The sequence below is a fragment of the Scyliorhinus canicula genome, chromosome 6 (genome assembly GCF_902713615.1).
Source record: "Scyliorhinus canicula chromosome 6, sScyCan1.1, whole genome shotgun sequence".
Lineage (NCBI taxonomy): Eukaryota > Metazoa > Chordata > Chondrichthyes > Carcharhiniformes > Scyliorhinidae > Scyliorhinus > Scyliorhinus canicula.
In genome coordinates, this window is record NC_052151.1 from 121,921,597 (window position 1) to 121,944,189 (window position 22,593).

Sequence of the window (22,593 nt, forward strand, 5' to 3'; positions counted from 1 at the left end):
GAATTTGAATTTTAAATGAACCATTATTTTGGATTCCTGGATGTGGGTGTCGGTGGCAAAGCCGGAATTATTACCCACCCGTACTTTCGGAAAAGTCAATGGTGGGTCTTACAACTGGATTTCAAAGGGTCATGACGAATCAAATGGGTAGATTATGACTTTAAAGAAAACAATGTAAAATGGTTGATAGTGAACTGGCAGCCGGTTTTACACCTCTCTTCCTTTGTATTTCCATTTGGAGATGTAAAATGATCACCAATTTGAGGGGCTGTTTAGCACAGAGCTAAATCGCTGGCTTTGAAAGCAGACCAAGGCAGGCCTGCAGCACGGTTCAATTCCCGTACCAGCCTCCCCGAACACGCGCCGGAATGTGGTGACTAGGGGCTTTTCACAGTAACTTCATTTGAAGCCTACTTGTGACAATAAGTGATTTACATTTTCATTTCATTCATTATACTCTCACAAGTCAAGATTGACCCAACCTGTGTGAAATGTAAGGGCAGTCGGTTTCCTTCCTTAAATGGGTGTGGCTAATGGTCCAGTGCCTTCTCGTGCACTGTGCCTACTCCTGCTTCTAATTCATATGCTTGTATGTATGCATTGGCAATGTGACTCTAGCAGAAATGTGTTAAAATAGATATATATAAAGCCTAGGGGGGCGATTCTCTGAGCCCTGCGCTGGGTCGGAGAATCGCAGCAACTGTGCCACAACGTCTCGACGCCGGTGTGCGATTCTCTGAGGTGCGGAGAATCGGCGCCATTTGCGCCGGCGCGTTTGGCGCGGCGCCGGCCGCTGGAACCGGCGGGGCTGCCGATTCTCTGGGCCGGATGGGCTGAGCGGCCGCGCCGATGTGACAGAATCCTGCTGGCGCCATTCACCCCTAGTCGCTGCTGGCGGGAATGCTGTGGGATCGCTCTGGGGCAGCCTGTGGGGGGGGGGGGGGGGGGGCTTCTATGGGGTCTGGCCCATGATCGGGGCCCACCGATTGGCGGTCCGGCTCCCCCCCCCCCGGGCCTACTTCCTGGCGTGGCTGGCCCCTAAACACCGACCCCATGTTGGGTCGGGACCGGCGAGCGGAAGAAGTCCCCCGCGTATGCGCAGGTTGGCGCGGCCCAACTGCGCATGCGGGGGTTGGGCTGCGTAAGGAGGCTGGAATGGAATGAACCGCTCCAGTGCCGTGCTGGCCCCCTATGGGGGCCAGAATAGATCGTACCCGGGCCCTGTTCGTGCCATTGTGAAACGCGATGGCATTCACGATGACGAAACACTTGGCCTCCATATCGGAGAATCGCCCCCTAGAAGTTTCAAAAATGGTCATTGCCCTGAAATGTTAACTGCATTTCTCTCGCTACAGATGCTGCCAGATCTATGGTAACTGGCCCAAGAAGCAATGGCAACATGCGGAAAAACTCTTTCACACAGTGAGTGGTTAAGACCCGAAATGCAGTGCCTGAGAATCTGGTGGAGGCAGGGTCAATTGAGGCATTTAAGAAGAAATCAAATTTTCATCTGAAAAGGAAGAAACTGCAGTGTAGAAGGTGGGGGAGTGACACTCGATGAATTGTTCCTTCTGGGAGCCAACGCAGGCATGACAGGCCGAATTGCTTCTTTCTGTGAATAACTCCAGGCTTATGATGTTGGACTGACGAGTCTGCTGCACCAATAGAAGCATCTCTGAGTGGGCAGACACACTGTGGGCAATTTTATGGCGTCCACACGGGCAGGACACATGACGTGCGAGATGACTAGGCATGATGGGAAATGTTGATTTCTCAGGAGCTGTTTGAACTGCTGAGATAAAATCAGTGGTATGTTAACAGCATTTCGAGCATTCTGTGGCGGGTTCCTGCTTGTAATACATTTGCATCCCATGATTACTCGTTAGCATGAAACATTTTTTAATTACATCCTGCCTTCAAGATAAAGTCAGCAACACATGAGAATCTCGTGGCACCCAGTTCATGATCATTTAAAGATGGTGCACCAGTGGACATTGTGCCTGAGGTCAGCGGTTTTTCTGCTACTCTCAAACCAAAAACACATTCTGCTTATCATACAATGAATATTCTGGTATGTAAAATTCAGCATGATGCCAGGTATGTAGGCCAAGGACTGGTGGGTCATATCATACAGCACGTTCCTTTGGCTGTTTGCAGCAGGCAAACCATTGACCATATCCAAGCAGCCCGTGCTTGCAAAACTCAAAACATAGGTGGCAATTCACCCCAAAAAATGACTGTGCTATTTGGGTGTGATCCAGACCTGGAAACACCCACACTTGGGGCTGGATTCTCCATTTGAGAGACTAAGGGCTGGATTCTCCGATTGCCAATGCTGAAATCGCGTTCAGCGATTGTGGGGTCGGCTGTTGTGCGATAGGGGTTATCCGTTGTGGTCATGGCTGATGATGCCAATCCAGATGCCACAGACAAATGCCGTGACCTCCTACAACAACACTCATATCAACACCATGGTTGAGATTGAGCGGTGCATTAACATCCTGAAAATGCATTTCAGGTGCCTGGACTGCTCTGGAGGGACCCTCCAGAATAGCGCTAGGAGAGCCTTTCACATCATGGTGGCCTGCTGCGTCCGCCACAAAATCATGCAGCAGAGGGGCAACATGCTGGAGGAGGGAATGGACACCAGGCCTCATCCAACAAGGAGGATGCAGAGGAGGCCCTGGATGGGCTGATCTGGGGGTCCTGGCCCATGCCCACCTCCAAAGGCCATCCCCCACCCCTCTTGAATGCCAATCCCGACCCCGACGAGTCAGATACCGTCATGCATTGCAATTGTTCTAGTCCCGTGGGGCTCCAGCATTAACCCATTAATGGGTCCTGAATGGCTCCGGGAGTGGTGCCACTTTTGGGGTCATAGAACACCACCGATTCAGTCCCGGCGTCAGCACTACGGGCTGGATTCGCCAATTTTTAGGCTATATCCGGAGGGAGTGTCTAGTCTTGCGACCAAAAAGTCGGCGGCACCCCTGCACCAATACTCTGCCCAGTTGGGGGGCTAGTAGGCGCCACGTAAAGCCTTACCTGCAGATACAAACGGAGAATTGCCGGATCGGCGGTCACGCTGTACAACATGGTGCTGGCTGTGTGCGGACCCCGCCTGCCAGATACTGCCCCCCCCCCCTGCAACCACCCTCACCACCCTGGACCACCTCCTACTACTCCCCCCAGCCCCCGCTGGAGTCCCCACCGGCCAATGGATAAATCGGGAAGGAGATTGGCTGTAAAATCGGTCTCGATGCCGAAACCATGGCCAGGTTCACAACAAATTGACTGGTACCTCAACAGTGGCACTCCCCGTGTGCAGTAAATGCCGTTGGCATATCATTAGCGGGCCTGACCCGGTATTCTCCGGAGCCTCCGTGAAGCACCAGCTCCACTGAGGGTAATTCCCGACAGGGAGGTTCAGTTCTGCTTTGAAAAATTGGGAAATGGCCGTCTTGGCTGATGAGGGAGAGAGAGGAGGTAGGACATGCAGACGCAACCACGACCATGGGCTGCCGGTCCTGTCACTGGCCAGGCTGGCTGGTGGGTGGGTGGCTGCCAGGGCCGGGGGAGGGGGGTGATGGGGGGAATGGACTGCGGGACTGGGGTGACCCACCCCCTATGGGATTCGGGCTGTGTCCAAGCATGGACTGCCATTGTCTCAGCCTGCAAGGCAGCCATCTTGCTGCGCACCCCTCTGACGGCCCACATTGACCCGTGACGGCCCACATTGACAGCAGAACCTACCGCTGGCAAGAGCAACACCAGCCGGCAGTACCCCTAGCAGCAAGGATGGGTGCCAGGCATCGATGAGGCCACAGGTGTGGATGTGGGGGAAGAGCGGGAGGGGGGGATATGCGGGGCAGGGTCCGCAATGCCAACAGGGCCCACCATTTAGCTGGTTGGACCTGGTTGGGCACGGGAGTACGCACCATGCTAATATGCCTGCCCTTCACCACCTGCAGACAATGGATATTGGATTTCAACCAGCAATGGGAGCCCTGGGGGATGCCCTGCGGCTGAACGAGGTGGAGCTGCTCAAGGAGGAGGAAGAATCTGCAGCAGTGGAGCGTGCAAAAGCGGAACAGGAGACACCTGTTGAGGATGGCGAGCCGCCTAACGTGCTGAGGAGGAGAAGGCACAAAGGAGGCACCACATGAGGCCTTGCGTGTACCGGCAATGTCTGTCATTTGAGGACCTGCCGGACCGGGCTTGCCATCAAACACTCCGGCTGAGCAAGGGGACAGTGCTACATATCTGGCAGATCAGGGCACATCTGGCACTGTGGGAGAATTGGGGAGGACGCCTGCTCCCAGTGGCAGTCAAGGTGACGGTCACCCTTTTACACCACGGGGTCCTTCCAGGCGCCGAGTGGGGACCTGTTTGGAATCTCACAGAGCTCAGTGCACAGGTGCATCTACGCAATAACGGAGGCCCAAATGCCTGGTCGGCACAATACATCTATTTCAATGTGGACAGAGCCCACCAGGATGCCTGGGCAGCGGGTTTCACCGCCATCGCCGAGATGTCCCAGGTCCACGGGTGATCGATGGCATGCATGTCGCCCTACGAGCACTGAAAGATGTTCCACTTGATGAACATGCAGCTGGTGTGTGACCATCAGATGTGCATCATGCACGTCTGTGCCTGATACCCGGGCAGTGTGCACCTCAAACTGGCACACTTGCCGGTTCCTGGCCTCTTCAGCGCACCTCCAGCTGGAGGCTGCAGACCTAAACGGAGACCGGTTGCAACGTCGTCCATGCCGCAAGCAGGGGCATAATCGAGCGGTTCTTCGGCATCCTGAAGATATGGTTCAGGTACCTGGACCACTCTGAAGGGGCCCTCAGTATGATGCTGAGAACATCGCCCGAATTGTGGCAACCTTCTGTGTCCCCCACAACATCGCACAGTAGAGGGGCAATGTGCTTGAGGAGGAGGATGAACGCCAGGCCTTGTCCAACGAGGAGGATACTGGGAAGGGGGAGGATGGGCAGGTCATGGGGCCCAGGCAGGCATGGGAAGTCGCACGTCATGTACGCCAAGGCCAACATGCATGAGACACTCTGATCGCCTCCGGTTTCACCGACTGAGGGGGTGGGGATCTGACCTGGGGCATGGACACCGCACCCCCACCCCCCCAATCCCGGCCACCTCCTCCTGCTTGCAACCCCATCCCATGCTTCGTATCTGCCTTACTACGGGGTCTGGGCCCTGGGTTGGCAGTAACAGCGGGTCTGGCCCATGGGATGGAGGATGATGATGACCCACTCTGCAAAGAGCTCTGATGCTCTGCATATGTCTGACTCCTACCCATGGAAGCACTTTCCGCCGTCCACCTGGGTGATCCCTGTATGTGAGCTGCCCATTCCATGACATGATTCCAACGAATCCCTGGGGTGGCGGGGCAGAAATGGGATGGGACACTGGAGTACTGAGAGCTGGCTGAATTGCAGTCCCCAGGCCAATCCCACAACCTCCCTCCCGTGCACACAGTCCCTGGCCAGCCCAGACCAGCCCATCCCTCACAGTCTTCTGAAACAGTGCCGAGGCAGGTTGTAACATTGTGCACAGGTGTTTAATGTGAACAAATATATAGGGGTTTGTGCCTTGCACCCGTGCCAACTTAACTGGTGTCCACCTTTCTGGCCCAAGGTGGATCCCCAGACAGTACATCAGGAGTGGAGGCTGCCTGTTGCGAATCCTGCTTTGCAACCTGGGTCATCTTTTGGCAGAGGTCTTCTGGGGCGACCGGGCTTGGGTGGGCCTGGATGCTGCTCAGGTGTCCCAGCTGGCGTGATGCCAGGTGTTCCACCGCTGCCCATGTGATGCGCCTGGGACAGAAGCGGGGGGGGGGGGGGGGAGTCCAAGGCGCTACGGTTTCAGCACTTCCACTGTGGGAGTCACCAGAACTATCCCTGTCGCTTCCTGCTCCCTCGGGGTGCCTGATGGCCCCTGGACGCCGCCATGGGACATGAGAGTGTGGAGATAACCTCTGAGGGGCTCCCCCACAAGTTGGCGTTGCGAGTCCTGGAGGTCCTCTCTCGTCCTGACCAAGGTCCGCATGCTCGCAGCCATGAAGCACAGGGAGTGGATCTCCTCCATGTGGGACTGCACCACAACACACTGTGACTCTGCCACCACCTTCTGGGTCTGTGCCATATCAGCCAGTGAAGGCGCAGTGGTAGTCACCACTGTTTGTATATATCACATTCATGAGATGTAATACGGTAAAGCTCCTGTACTACAGGTACGGGGGTAGATCCCTGCCTGCTGGCTCCGCCCAGTATGCGGAGTATAAATGTGTGTGCTCACCGAGCTGCAGCCATTTCAGCAGCAGCTGCAGGAGGCTACACATCTCTGCGTAATAAAGCCTCTATTACTCTCTACTCTCGCCTTGTCATAATTGATAGTGCATCAATTTATTAAGCAGAGATTTTACAACGATGGACCTCCGCACCAGGCCAGATTGCCTACAGCTGCACCCTCAAGCAGACAACGCCAAGTCAGCCTTCACCTGGCTAACTTGCTTTGAAGCCTACATCGGATCTGCGACAGAACCACCCACAGAGGCACAGAAACTCCAGATCCTGTAAACACGGCTGAGCTCCGATATTTTTCCCCTCATCCGGTACGCGCCCACCTACGCTGAGGCCATGGCGCTTCTGAAAGAGAACTACACCCAGCAGACCAACAAACTCTACGCCAGGCACCTCCTCTCCACGCGGCATCAACTCCCCAGTAAGTCCTTGGAAGATTTCTGACGGGCCCGCATGCCCGGGCGAGGGACTGCGATTGCCAGGCCGTTTCGGCCGTTGAACATTCCGAACTCCTAATCAGGGACGCTTTCGTTACGGGCATAGGGTCGGCGTACATCCGCCAGTGTCTCTTAGAAAATGAAAATGAAAAATGAAAATTGCTTATTCTCATGAGTAGGCCTCAATGAAGTTACTGTGAAAAGCCCCTAGTCGCCACATTCCGGCGCCTGTCCGGGGAGGCCTGAAGGGGCTACCATTGACCTCGCAGTGACCAAGAAACTCGCGACCTCGCTAGCGGTCACTTCCCATAATGTACAAGTTTACGCCCCCGACTGCCGGCGCCCCGTCCTGGATATCATGGACCCCACCAGCGAACACCCCATTGTGGATCCCACCTGTGATCGCCCCATCGTTCACCCCACCAGCGACCACCTCCAGCCAACGCCAAGCCTGCGCCGCACGGCAGCCATCCAACCCTGGGGGACCCAAGTGCTACTTCTGTGGACAGACAAAGCACCCACGGCAACGCTGCCCGGCGCGGAGCGCGCTCTGTAAGGCCTGCGGGATGAAAGGAAATTTTGCTGTGGTGTGCCAGGCCCGTTCAATCGCAGCTGTAACCAGGCCCATTGTTCCTTCACCCCCCCACATGCGACCCGTGGGCACCGCCACCTTCCTCGCCTCAGAACATGTGCGGCCCGTGGGCGCCGCCATCTTCCCCCCATCAGGCCTCATGTGGCCCGTGGGCATCGCCATCTTTAATGCCGCCCGCCACATGCGTCCCGTAGGCGCCACCATCTTTCCCGCCTTAGGACCCCTGTTCGTCGGGCACCTCATCGGGCCGCTCATCGCCCGCAACCGCAGCCGACCAGCCAGGGGCCTTCTAACACCAGCTACAGCTCGCCTCCATCATGATCGACCAGTCCCGGCCGCACAACCTCGCAACCAAGTTGACGACGGTGAAGGTCGATGGGCACAAGACATCATGCCTTCTTGACTCTGGGAGCACAGAAAGCTTCATCCTCCCCGATACGGTAAGGTGCTGCTCCCTCGCGGTATACTCCATCACACAACGAATCTCCCTGGCCTCCGGATCACACTCCGTGGAGATCCGGGGGTACTGCACCGCCACCCTCACCATCCAGGGCATAGAGTTCAACGACTTCCGGCTTTACGTCCTCCCCAACCTCTGCGCTGCCTTGTAACTCAGCCCGGACTCCCAATGCAACCTCCAAAGTCTAACCCTAAAATTAGGCTGGCCCCTACCACCCCTTACTGTATGCGGTCTCACGACCCTGAAGGTCGACCCTTCTCTGTTTGAAAACCTCACCCCGGATTGCAAACCCGTTGCCACCAGGAGCAGACAGGGCAATGCCCAGGACAGGACCTTCATCAGGTCTGAGGTCCAGCGGCTACTGCGGGAAGGCATTATCGAGGCCAGCAACAACCCCTGGAGAGCCCAAGTGGTAGTTGGGAAAACTGGGGAGAAACACAGAATGGTCGTTGACTGCAGTCAGACCATCAATCGGTACACGCAGCTCAACGCGTCCCCCCCTCCCAGGCATATCTGATATGGTCAATCAGATTGCACAATATCGGGTCTTCTCTACAGTGGACCTGAAATCTGCCAACCACCAGCTCCCCATCCGCAAGGCGGACTGCCAGTACACTGCGTTAGAAGCGGATGGGCGTCTTTACCACTTCCTTAGGGTTTCCTTTGGCGTCACTAACGGGGTCTCGGCCTTCCAACGGGAGATGGACCAAATGGTTGACCGGAACGGACTGCAGGCCACCCTCCCGTACCTGAATAACGTCACCATCTGCGGCCACGACCAGCAGGACGACACTAACCTTTCCAAATTCCTCCACACCGCCAAACTCCTGAACCTTACGTACAAGAAGAAGAAGTGTGTGTTCAGCACCAACCGCTTAGCCATCCTTGGCTAAATGGAGTTCTAGGGCCTGACCCCGATCGCATGTGCACCCTCCCCCTCCCCCACTGTCCCAAGGCCCTCAAATGATGCCTGGGGTTCTTCACATACCCCGTGAATGCCCAGCGGGTCCCTAACTATGCAGACAAGGCCCGCCCACTCATTCACTCCACCGCTTTCCCCTGACGCCCGAGGCTCACCAGGCCTTCAACCGTGTCAAGGTCGACATCGCCAAGGCCGCGTTGCACGTGGTCGACAAGACGCTCCCCTTCCAAGTCGAGAGCGATGCATCAGACGTCGCTCTGGCCGCCACCCTCAACCAGGCAGGCAGGCCCGTGGCATTCTTTTCACGCATCCTACATAACTCCGAAATTTGGCACTCCTACGTCGAGAAGGAGGCCCAAGTCATCGTAGAAGCTGTGCGGCATTGGAGGCATTACAGTCGGTTGCCTTCATGTTCAATAACACACAGTGGGGCAAGATCAAAAATGATAAAATCTTGAGGTGAAGGATCGAGCTCTCCACCGACAATCATGAGATTTTGTATCACCCCGGGAAGCTGAACGAGCCTCCCGATGCCCTATCCCGAGGTACATGTGCCAGCGCACAAGTGAACCGACTCCGGACCCTGCACAACGCTCTCTGTCACCCGGGGTCACCCGGTTCTTTCACTTCATAAAGGCCCGCAATCTGCCCTACTCCATTGAGGAGGTCAGGGTTATCACCAGAGACTGCCAGGTCTGCGCGGAGTGCAAACCACACTTCTACCGGCCAGATCGAGTGCACCTAGTGAAGGCCTCACGCCCCTGTGAACGCCTCAGCATGGATTTCAAAGGGCCCCTCCCCTCCATCGACCGAAACACGTACTTCCTTAACGTGGTCGACGAATACTCCAGATTCCCCTTCGCCGCCCCATGCCCCGATATGAAGTCTGCCACAGTCATCAACGCACTCAACACCATCTTCGCCCTGTTCGGTTTGCCCGCCTACATCCACAGCGACCGGGGATCCCCATTCTGCATGATGAGCTGCGCAGTATCTGCTCAGCAAGGGCATTGCCTCGAGGAGGACAACCAGCTACAACCCCAGGGGAAACGGGCAGATGGAGCGGGAGAATGGGACGGTCTGGAAGGCTACCCAGCTGACCCTACGGTCAGAAATCTCCTGGTCTCCCACTGGCAGGAGGTCCTCCCTGATGCCCTTCACTCCATTTGGTCGCTCCTTTGCACTGCGACTAACGAAACTCCCCATGAACGTCTCTTTGCCTTCCCCAGGAAGTCCACATCCGGGGTTTCGCTCCCAACGTGGCTGGCAGCTCCAGGACTCGTTCTTCTCTGGCTCCACAAGGCGGACCCGTTGGTCGAGAGGGTACACCTACTCCATGCAAACCTGACTCCAACGGCCGCCAAGACACGTCTCCCTCAGCGACCTGGCACCAGCTGGTTCCCCACACCCCCCCCCCCCCTGCCCCGGCGCCACCCTTCCTCCCCCCAGTGCACCCCACCACAGCCCCCGCTCCAGGATGATCCGTCCTCCCCTTGGTCCCACCTGTGGATGAAGATGAGGTCTACACGCTCCCGGAGTCACCGGCGACCGAACCGATGCCTGCATCGCCATCGGTACTCTGGCGCTTACAACGGAGAATCAAGGCACCCGACCGGCTGAATTTGTGAACTTTCCCCAAAATGTACACATGTAACTAGTTTTTCAACAACCCGGTGGACTCATTTTTAACAGGGGATGAATGTGGTAGTCACCACTGTTTGTATATATCTCATACATGAGGTGTAATACGGTAAGGCTCCTGTACTACAGGTACGGGGGTAGATCACTGCCTGCTGGCTCCGCCCAGTAGGCGGGGTATAAATGTGTGGGCTCACCGAGCTGCAGCCATTTCGGCACCAGCTGCGGGAGGTTACACATCTCTGTGTAATAAAGCCTCGATTACTGTCTACCCTCGTCTCGTCGTAATTGATAGTGCATCAGGCGCTATCTCCCTCTATGTCTGTGCCACATCAGCCTGCGCGTGGGCAATGCCGCTCACACTCTCAGCCATGGCCCGCTGTGACTGGACCACGCTGAGGAGCGTTGCTGCAATGTTCAGGTAGGTCTTGTACATGAATGCCTGTGATCGGGCAGCCCTGTTCTCGGCCTCAGCCTCCGTCTACATAGATTGCCCCAGACCTTGGACATGTTGACCCATGGCCAAAGCTTTTGCCCCCAAGGACTCCACTGCAGACACCACCTGTGCGGTGTTCGCCTGGGTGGCACACATGGTCAGCACCATCTCCTGCTCCTGCACGAAGCTGGACTCCTCCAACTGCACCTGCAGGTACTGGATTCCCGCCGACAACCCCTCATGTAGTCCCTGGTTCTGAGACTGCATCTCCACAATTGCTGGGACTGTCTGTTCCAGAAGCCTGAAATCCATCTGGATTACAGATAGTTCCTGGGGTTGGCCATCTCCGACCGTTTGTCCCCTCGGGAATTTCTACCTCTACCTGCTGTACCAGAGAATGTGTGTGATCTGCACCAGATAGCGCCCAGGAGCCTCCTGACTATATTGCCGAATCGAGGTGATTGTCTCTGGGCTGGGGGAGGGTGTTGGAGACAGCTGTGATGGGAAGTCAGTGCCATTACCGGACCTGAGCTCTGGGATATCTCAGGATGTGGGTCAAGGTCTCCAGTCCATGTCGGTCTAGTCCTCGCCGCTGGTCATGTTGTGAGGTTCTGGCTGTGACTGGGGTCAGGGAACACCAGAAGGCCCACGCCATTAAAAGCAGCTCCTGCAAGACACAACAAAAGACGCATGATTGCAACACGGGCTAGGGGCAAAGGGGTGGTGAGGGTGTGTGGGATGGGGGGAGTGGGTGTATGGGTGATAGTGATGATGGCGGTGGAGAGTGGGTGGAGGGATGGTGGTGGGAGTGATGGTGGGGGCAGTGTGCGATGGTGTTGAGGGTGTGGTGTGGGTGTGGGGGTCGGTGGAGTGGTGAGGATGGTGGTGGTGGGAAGGGTGACACATATGCCACGGGGAACCACATCTCAGTGGGGTCTCACTTCCTCGCCCGATGATGACCTCCACCCCGGCGACTGCCCTTTCCTCGGGCCCTCTGATCACATCATGTGACCTGTGTTCTGCCATAGTGAGAGGCCGCAGGTCTAGTGGTGTCCCTCCAGTCTCCTCCTGCTCCCAGCAGTTGTTCACAACTTTCTCCTGGCGGGAGTAGAGTGGAGGGAGGGGGAGACAATAAAGTACACAGGTCCAATGCATATGGCCCAGGGGGTGGGTAGCTGTTGGCTTCAGCGGTCAAGGCACCCGGCCTTGGTGGCCGGTATGGGTGCCGGTATGTGATGCAGGGTGGGGACTGGTTAGCGTCCATGTGGGGGTGGGGTTATCGGTGCATGGAATGGGGGTTGGTGCTGGGGACACAGTGCTGCTGCCATGAGGATGTTGTTTAGTTCTTTTTGGCAATCCAGGCCGGTCCGGTCAATGTTGCCCACAGCGCTGATGGGTTCTGCCATCTGCGCCCAGGCTCGGTGAACAGTGGCGGCTGGCAGCCTCCTTCCTACCTGGGCTACAGGGTGGCCTGCTGCACCTCCACGGTGTCCAGCAGCTTCTCCAGTTCCACGTCGGTAAATTTCAGTAGCCGCTTGTCTTGCTGCCATCTTTTTGGCTGGGATGGTATGTGTGGGGAGTGCAGTGTGTATCTGTGGCTGCAGCTTGTCAGCCTCCTGAGTGCCAATACCGGACCCGGCGAGTCCGGCACCGTTTCTCAGTGGAATCAATTGTGTTCCACGTGGCGCCGGTGCTAGTCCCTTAACGGTCATTGAATTTGTCCAGGTTTGCGGAGGGGAAGACGGCAACCACGCATGCGTGGGTTGGAGCCGGCCAACCTGTGCATAAGGCGCCGCCGGCCGCGTCATTATCGGCGCGCCGCCTTGACGCCAGCGTCAAGGCCCGGCGGCCGAGCTTCACGAAACCCCGCTACTAGCCCACGGGGGGGGGGGGGGGGGGGGGGGAAGATAGGGGGCGAGGAGCGGCCTCCGACGGCGTCGGCCGTTGTGGAGAATTCCGCCCGTGTGGTCTCACCCGTCGGGAACTCAGTGTGGCGGCTGCGGACTAAGTCCAGCGCCCCCACAGTTGGGGGAGGGCCGATCTGTGGGCAGGGGGGCTTTATTTGAGGCTGGGGCACTGTGGGCTGGGGGGGAACTGTCTGGGGCACATGAACGGCCGAAGACGAGGACTATTTTTGCAGTCCGGGTCCGCGGACTGAGTCTGCCATGAAGCATGGCACGGCCTGTGCACATTCGCGGCCAAGGACCCAGCATTGCTCTGGGGCATATTGGAAACTAGAGCTGGGAGCTCTACGCTGCCTGGCTGCTAATCCACCCGGAACAGGGAATTGGTGGCTGTTTTGCACTAGTTGTCTTGGCATAAAACACCACCGTTTCCCAAACTTCGTCTCCCAAGCGGAGAATCCAGCCCATGGATCTTTGAGCCAGGGTTCCATTTTGGGATCTTCCCATCCTGTTATAACACCAACAAGGGTCGTAACACTACTACTTGAATTTTCAATTTGAATGAGAAGAAAACTAACAAAATTTTATAATTTTTAAAAAATCATTTTATTTCAACAAATTGAATCACTTATAGAAAATTGGCATTTACAGTATTTGTATTTTTTATATCTAAAAAAATCTGCAAGTTGCTCTACATAAGCAAAGTGGAAAGTAGAGAGTACATTTCACACTTCCTGATTCAGCACTGCGACGTGGCTGCATGCAGTGGCAAGTTTGCATGTAAGCCAGACTGAGCAGGAATGTGAACACAGACCCAGGATTTCAAAGAGTTTTCTATTGATGGATCTCTTCCTTGTCCACCTGGGAATTAGCATAGGGAATTGTTACATTTTTAGGTACCTCTTCTATCATACCTGTAAGGACTTTTAATAGCCCAGCACGTTAAAAACCAGACCACAATGAACTCAAGTATTGCATTTTGTACAACAGTTCAGACATGTGGTAGTACAACCAAGGCAAAACTAAAATGAGAATTCAGAATGAACAAATCTGGCAACTCAATGCTTTTAATCTCTACTGAATAAAGATATGTGCAATGTTGTTAAAGCTATGCAGTTAGGCAACACTTTAAAATAAGCAAATATTTGATTGTAGTGTTAAATGTTAAAAACATAATGATGCATTCAACTGAGATTCACTTTCAAACTTATATTGTGATGATATCATAATTATGCCTCAAATACAGATACTGTGCAAGGACATGCTGATATTGTGATTTGACTTCTGAGAACTATTCCCAACAAAATATTTTGCTATATGGCTTGGGTGTTGCATTGCACAATTTAATTTAAATACTACATTCTTTCCAATAGTTAGTTGAGAACTGGCTAAACCCAAAATCAAATCCAGTTTACAGTGCATTTTAAATTTATCCCAGCAAAGTTTACTTCAAAGTATTACTGACACCCTGTTGATCTGATGTTGTTCTATTATTAAGTTACTCAGAAACCAAATGCTGTACAAATTGTGAAACAAATGAATACAAAGCAAATGTACATATCGCAAATGACAGAAAAATGCACTAAACTTATTATATAGTTAATTCAAGAAACAATACTGATATGCTGTTTGGGATGTTGATCAAATAATAGGAAACTTGCAAAGAAAAAACCCAAACAGATCCTGTAAATGGAAAGATAGTTTGTCACTGTGTAGTACCTTGAGGGAAAAACCACATTAAGAGAAAGCAATTGTAATATTGTATGCCAAAGTCAATTTATCTTAAGTTTATTTTGCTTTCATGGACGGAAAACAAGGTATCAGGTTAAAAACAATACTTCTTGAATACATTCATTTGTGTTATTCTGGACTGGTAGCTGTTTAATGATTTAGTTTTGTTGGATATACTTCACATGATGCATGCTGTGTGGAACATATTTTACAGGCAAATTACAGCCTGTTGGGGAATTCTCTGATAGGCTTCATTCCTGGTCCTGTAGGAGCAGCCTACACTGAATGCCTGCTCAAATAGTGCCAATGCTGGCTTCTGGGAAACGTTTGTATTGCAGTCAAGGCTGGAACTACTGGAGGGTTGACTTTGCAATTTATTTTTCTCACGTAATTTTAGATAAATTGATCTAGACTTTCCAATTGGGGAGCCTCTCCAATGGGGTGGGAGAGACACTGGGACGGCCCCTGATGTAGCCCCCTTGCTGGCCCGAGGATCACTTGAATATTGGAGGTAGCCCTTCTGCCTTTTGATGGTAAGCTGCACTAACTGGGAGCAGCACCCTTTGAGGTTTTGTGCTTCAGGAGGAGGAAGGCAGCTACTGAGTTGCTTGAAGAAAATTATTTTTTTCATTAAATGCTTTCTTCCTTCTGTTTTGGATCTGTGTCCAGCCATACTCTGAGGATACTTTCACAATCCCCTCGATGATTACACCATTAAGGCTCCCTCACCACCCCACCAACCATTGAACATTGGATGTTGGAAGAAAATAGATGTCATAGGCATCCAGTTTACAAACTGGAAAAAAGTTCACAACATGGTGGAGGCTCTGTTTTCCTCAATTCCATGTGCTTTTTGTGCAATTGCTTAAACCCGGACAGTATATTCTTTTGACATCTGGCTGCTGTAGTGAAATTTGATAGAACACAGTGGTGCCCAGGGGCATATTTGGCCCAATCCATTCCAGAGATAGCAGAAAATCTGTGGATTGTGGCCAGAAAGCCTAGACAGTGTCTGAGTTTATCTTGAAAGCAAGTTACTGGATCCTGTCATGAGATATAATTCAACAGAAACTCAATTTCTTTATGAATCAGGCGATGTAACGGAATTTCAAATTGTAAACGTAACTTCCCAATGATTACACCAGAAAAATAACTTCAGCATGGACAAAATGAAGGGGGTCAGGATTATTTAAGAACAAATGTATAAACAAATCTGAGTGGATTCAACAATTCATTATTATTTCAATTTCAGTTTCATACCAGAAATTTAACCTGATTAAATCTGCTCCCACTGACCATTTGGTTCATTTCATTCATCAATACCCTTCTGACTATCAATATATTAAGTGTCTTTCAGACTCCTGTTTTGTCCATGTGGAAATTTCTCAACGTAAAAGTTATTTCATAGCAGTGCTCCTTTTAGGTTATAACAGAAGAAAATGAATGTGTTGATGTTTCATACTGACATATGGGTATAATATAAATTTGTAATGATAAGCCAACAGCATCATAAAGTGCCATCTTTGTTTTGAATTTCTTTCCTCACCTTTTGGTCTGGCAATCAGAATACAGTGGTACAATCAGATTTAAAATGAATTATTACTTGTGGCTGTTCTTTGAAAAGTTTTGCATACAGTCAGAATGAATCTATAAATCCAACCTGTATACTTTGAAAAAGGATTTTAAAAAAGCAGCTTAGAACTGGCAAACGACCAGTCACCTAGACAAATTCATTGTTACAACTATGAGCAAAAGCGACCTTGGATCATGCTATTTCAAAACCGGTTTGATAATTTATTTTGGTTATGTGGAGTACTTATTTTTAAAGATGCATTTCCAGGGTTCCACGAACCTATACGTAACTGACTGCTCAGAACCGCTAGACATTCCAAGCCCATAGGCGACAGGACATCACCGCTGGCCCCATTTTACTTTGTATCTACTTAGACCACAAAGCTGAAAACACTGTATATTAAATATATACTAAGAATAGCAATTGCTGTATTAAACCATAACGTTGTTGCTTAGGATTGTATGGTTCATTGGTGTACCCAAATTCTGATTCAAGCAATCTTCTTAGATATTGTAAGGTTGGTGGCACAGGACCAAAGGTTTCATCCAACGCTGAATTCAGTTGGTGTGAATCGAGCAATAGCACCTGTTAAGGTTTCGGTGTCACTCCAGCGTGCAGTATAATTTCAAAGGGAAACTGTGTATATTATTCTGCAACTTCACTGAGTTGTTACACACCATTTCCTTTTTGTTCTCATTGACTATACTTTTGGCCATTTGGAAAGACACATCTGTCACAGAGAAATAATTAGAATGTAAGAGATGGCAACTACATTTTCATAACAATAAGCAAAAGCAAAAGAAAAACTGATTTGTATTCAGCTGAACTCCCAATCCCCCTTGCAAGCTATAAAAAAACATGTACAGTCTTGGACCATAAATTTGCTGTGTCATTTATCCCTAAAATCCTCAAAGATTAGGCACAATTGTCAGAGATATCAGTCTGTATACACAAAATAAAACAGTAATATATGATCAGAAATATCTCCAAAGCCTGTCTGGCAGCCATCTTTCTTTCAGATTGCACTAGGTTATTGTTGTTTGATCCCCAGAATGTGGAGTATTATTGTTCTTTTGTCTTACAGCATTGCCAAGTGTTACTTGGGGGCTTTATTTGAACACAACAGCCAATTGTCACAGGCTTGTATGTACAGCAATCCAGCACAATTGTCTGTGGCAGACGTTTATAACCGTTCAATGTCCCGGTACTTCTTGCGCAGGATGGAGACTTGGTCTTTGAAAAGGATGGGATCCAGCCTCATTTGTGAGTGAATGAGAGGCAGGAAGCCAAACCAGCTGGCAAAAGTGTTCATGCAGGTCTGGCGTTGTGCAAAATGATCTGGATCAGCCCAGCGGGAAGTCTTCGATCCCTGGGGAGAAAATGCAAAGTCAAAGTTCGAAAATGAAAAGTAGCAGCAAATGGAAAATAAAGTAGCTGTGGCCAGAGATAAAGTAGGTTATTTAAAATGCTTCCAATAACACTTTGAAAAACTTCCATATGGTCAACAAGAGCTTTTAACCAGGGTTCTTTTAACCAGTGGGGCGCACGGTAGCACAGTGGTTAGCACTGTTGTCTCACAGCTCGTGGGATCCCAGGTTCGATTCCAGGCTTGGGTCACTGTCTATGTGGAGTATGCATGTTCTTCCAGTGTCTGCAGAGGTTTCCTCCCCTGGCGTGGCGGCTGCAGACTGTGTCCATTGCCGCCGCAGTCGGCCAGAAGCCGTGCTACTGCCCGGGAAGGGGGGGGGGGGGGGCTTCCGCAGGGCTGGGAGCACTGGTGGGAGGTGGCCTTGGGTGTTCGAGTGTTGGTGGTTGCCTCTGTGGTGTTGCTGCCTTTGGGGTTTGGGAAGTGTCCAGGTCTCAGGGGCTGCTTGGAATGCTAGGCTTCAACAACCGCCTGCATCATGGCAAGCCTATCCACGGGAATCCACTTGAGAGCTGTGAAGTGTTCACATTGTTAGAATTGACAATTCCCCACTTGCAATACCCTGCAGCCACACAGCCACGTGACCTTCACCATCTTACCATGGAGGGGGCTCTGTCTCAGAGGTGTTCAGTGGGACGGACAGGTACCGGCAGGTGCTGCCTCCGTTATGGATAAGAACGATCCGGGGGGTGTGGCATGTCAGGCATGCGAGTGCAGCCCCTCTGGTAGTCACCACTGTTGTATTGTATATATTGCATATGAGGTGTATTACGGTAAGGCTCCTGTACTACAGGTACAAAGGTAGATCCCTGCCTGCTGGCTCCGCCCAGTAGGCAGAGTATAAATGTGTGGGTTCTCCGAGCTGCAGCCATTTCGGCAGCAGCTGCAGGAGGCAACACATCTCTGCTTAATAAAGCCTCGATTACACTCTAATCTCGTTTCGTCGTAATTGATAGTGGATCAATTTATTACGCAGAGATTTTACAACGATGGATCTCCATACATCTGATTTGCAACAGAACCACCTTCAGAGGCACAGAAGCTCCAGATCCTGTACACCCGGCTGAGCTCCGATATCTTTTCCCTCATCCGGGATGCGCCTACCTACGCTGAGACCATGGCGCTACTGAAGGAGAACTACGCTCAGCAGACCATCAAAATCTACGTCACGCACCTCCTGTCCATGCGGCATCAACTTCCCGGAGAGTCTGTGGAAGATTTCTGGCGAGCCCTGCACGCCCTGGCAAGGGACTGCGATTGCCAGGCCTTTTCGGCCATTGAACATTCTGAACTTCTAATTAGAGATGCTTTCGTAACGGGCATAGGGTCGGCGTACATCCGCCAGCGCCTCTTAGAAGGGGCTACCCTCGACCTCGCGGCGACCAAGAAACTCGCAATCTCACTTACAGTCGCCTCCCGCAATGTCCAGGCGTATGCCCCCGACCGCATGGCCCACCCCTCCTGGGCATCATGGACCCCGCCAGCGACCTCCCCCAGCCAACCTCAGGCCAGCGCAGTGCGGCAGCCAACCAACCCCAGGTGACCCAAGTGCTACTTCTGCGGACAGGCAAAACACCCCCGGCAGTGCTGCCTGGTGCGGAGCGCGCTCTGCAAGGTCTGTGGGAAGAAAGGACATTTTGCTGCGGTGTGCCAGGCCCGTTCAATCGCCGCTATTGTCCCTGCACCCCCCACGTGCGACCCGGAGGCGCCGCCATCTTCCTCGCCTCAGACCACGTGTGGCCCGTGGGCGCCGCTATCTTGCTTGCCTCAGGACACGTGCAGCCCGTGGGCACTGCCTTCTTTAATGCCGTCCGCCACCTGTGCCCCGTGGGCGCCGCCATCTTCCCCGCCTCAGGACCCCTGCTCATCGGTACCTCATCGGGCCGCGCATCGCCTGCAACTGCCGCCGATCAGCCAGGGGCCTTCCAACAACAGCCGTGTCTCGCCTCCATCACGATCGATCAGTCCCGACCGCACAACCTCGCGACCGCGTCGACGACAGTGAAGGTCGATGGGCACGAGACATCATGGCTTCTGGACTCCGGGAGCACTGAGAGCTTCATCCACCCCGATACAGTAAGGCGTTGCTCCCTCATGGTACACCCATTAACCAGAAAATCTCCCTGGCCTCCGGATCCCACGTTGTGGCAATCCGGGGGTACTGCACAGCCACCCTCACCATCCAGGGTGTTCAGTTCAGTGGCTTCCGGCTCTACGTCCTCCCCAACCTCTGCGTTAATTTGCTGCTTGGCCTGGATTTCCAGTGCAACCTCCAGAGCCCAACCCTGAAATTTGGCAGACCCCTATCACCCCTTACTGTCTGCGGTCTCATCCACTCCACCGCTCTCCTCACTGACCAACAGTCGGTTGCCTTCATGTTGAACAACACACAGCGGTGCAAGATCAAAAATGATAAGATCTTGAGATGGAGGATCGAGCTCTCCACCGACAATTACGAGATTTTGCATCTCCCTGGTAAGCTCAACGAGCCCCCCGATGCCCTAACCCAAGGTACATGTGCCAGCGCACAAGTGGACCGACTCCGGACCCTGCACAACGATCTCGGTCACTCATGGTCACCCGTTTTTTTCACTTTGTAAAGGCCAGCAATCTGCCCTACTCCATCGAGGAAGGAAGAAGTCAGGGCTATCACCAGAGAGTGCCAGGTCTGTGCAGAGTGTAAACCGCACTTCTACCGGCCAGATCGAGCGGACCTGGTGAAGGCCTCCTCCGCTTTGAATGCCTCAGTATGGATTTCAAAGGGCCCCCTTCCTCCACTGACCGAAACACATACTTTCTTAACGTGGTCGACGAATACTCCAGATTCACCTTCGTCATCCCATGCCCCGATATGACGTCTGCCACCGTCATCAAAACCCTCAACACCATCTTCGCTCTGTTCGGTTTCCCCGCCTACGTCCACAGCGACCGGGGATCCTCATTTATGAGCGATGAGCTGCACCAGTACCTGCTCAGCAAGGGCATCGCCTCGAGCAGGACGACCAGCTACAACTCCCGGGGAAACGGGCAAGTGGAGCAGGAGAATGGGACAGTCTGGAAGACCGTCCTGCTGGCCCTACGGTCCAGGAATCTCCCGGCCTCCCCATGGCAGGAGGTCCTCTCCGACACCCTTCACTCCATTCGGTCGCTCCTGTGCACCGCGACTAACGAAACCCCCCATGCACATCTCTTTGCCTTCCCCAGGAAGTCCACCTCCGGGGTTTCGCTCCCAACGTGGCTGGCAGTTCCAGGACCCGTTCTCCTCCGCAAGCACATGCGGCTCCACAAGTCGGACCCGTTGGTCAAGAGGGTACAGCTACTTCACGCAAATCCGCAGTACGCCTACGTGGCGCACCCCGATGGCCACCAAGACACAGTGTCCCTCAGCACTAACCCACACCACCTCCCTCTCTGCCCTGGCGCCACCCTCCCTCCCCCCAGCGCATCTCACCACAGCCCCCGCTCCAGGACGATCCGTCCTCCCCTTGGTCCCACTCGGGGATGAAAATAAGATCGACACGCTCCCGGAGTCACCGGCGACTGAACCGATGCCTGCATCGCCACCGGGACTGCGGCCCTTGCAACGAAGGATCAAGGCACCCGATCGTCTGAATTTGTAAACTTTTCCTAAAATGTTAAACACCTGCATGTAAATAGACTTCCACCACCCCCGCTGGACTCTTTTTTAACAGGGGGTGAATGTGGTAGTCACCACTGTTGTATTGTATATATCGCATATGAGGTGTATTACGGTAAGGCTCCTGTACTACAGGTACGGGGGTAGATCCCTGCCTGCTGGCTCCGCCCAGTAGGCGGAGTATAAATGTGTGTGCTCTCCGAGCTGCAGCCATTTTGGCAGCAGCTGCAAGAGGCTATACATGTCTGTGTAATAAAGCCTCGATTACTCTCTACTCTCGTCTTGTCATAATTGATAGTGCATCAGCCCCTTACTGGTGCGACCCCCCACAACGTTGGTGGCCCACCCACGACCAGGCTCATCCCACCTTCCCCGGGGTCTCCCCACCGTGCCTGTGCACTGGGGCAGTGGCTGTGATGTCGCCGGGCTCACTGCCCGATTCTCAACATGGCTACTTACCTCCTTGGATCACCACAGCAGCTGCTCAATCAGCTTCACATTAAAAAAAACTGTACTAAACCGTGCCCACATGACTGCACGCTGGGGAAGTGGTTAGATCATGGGTTGCCATTCGATAGGGGTCCTTCCCATTGACAGGATGTAGATTGGTCTTATTTGGTGATTACTGGTTTCTCGCCACACCACGGCACGATCCTAATTTCTCCAACGAGAGCGGGACGGTTAGATCAGAAATCAATCGGTTCCTGATTTTGGCTTCTGCTATCTAACCGGCATGCCTGCTTTCTCGCCCAACACGAAGTGGTCGGTAGCTCGTGCCCTAAATGTCAAAGTTTATGTTTAATGCCTGTGAGAGGACAGCCCTGTCCTGCGCCTTGGCCACTACCTGCACCGATTGTCTTCGGCCTTGGACACGCTGATCCATAGCCAAAACCCTCATCCCCAAGGCCTCCACTGTGGATGCCACCCGACCAGAGTGGCATGCATGGTTGGCACCACCTCCTGTTCCTGCACACGATTGGACTCCTCCAACTGCACCTGTAGGTGCTGGATGCTCACCGACAATCCCTCATGTAGTCCCTTGCTCTGCGACGGCATCTCCACAATTGATGGGACTGTCTGTTCCAGAAGCCTGAAATCCATCTGGATTACAGATAGTCCCTGGGGTACAGGGTCGTCCACTTCTCCTCCATGGCATCCATCAGAGTCTCAATCTCGGCGTCCGTAAAACGGGGTGCCGCTCTCCTCGCTGCCATCTTGTTGGCTGGGATGGTGGGTGTGAGGAGTATATGTGGCTGTAGCTTGTCAGCCTCTTGAGTGTCAATCGCGAATCTGGCAAATTCCGCACCGTTTCTCAATGGAGACAATTGTGTTCCACGTGGCGCCAGTGCTTTCCCCTTAAAAGTCGCTGAATTGGTCAAGGTGCGGCGCCAGTTTTGCTGTGGTACAACTCAACGATTCCTGCCCCGCTGTCAACAGTTGTCTCTGGAACGGAGAATTCCGCTCCAAGTCCTTTGTGAAGGTTTCAGAATATACTCACCAGGCTGAAGCGG

General features: G+C 53.0%; 1 protein-coding gene across 1 annotated transcript in view; it reads right to left on the reverse strand.

The window, feature by feature from the left end:
* Positions 1–13,302: 13,302 nt before the first annotated feature.
* Positions 13,303–22,593, reverse strand: part of LOC119967469 (exostosin-1-like) — an 822,909-nt gene continuing 813,618 nt past the window's right edge. The window contains exon 12 of the mRNA XM_038800037.1: positions 13,303–17,388. Within this exon, the coding sequence (XP_038655965.1) occupies positions 17,203–17,388 (186 nt within the window). The 3' untranslated portion in view covers positions 13,303–17,202. The remainder of the gene's footprint in view (positions 17,389–22,593) is intronic.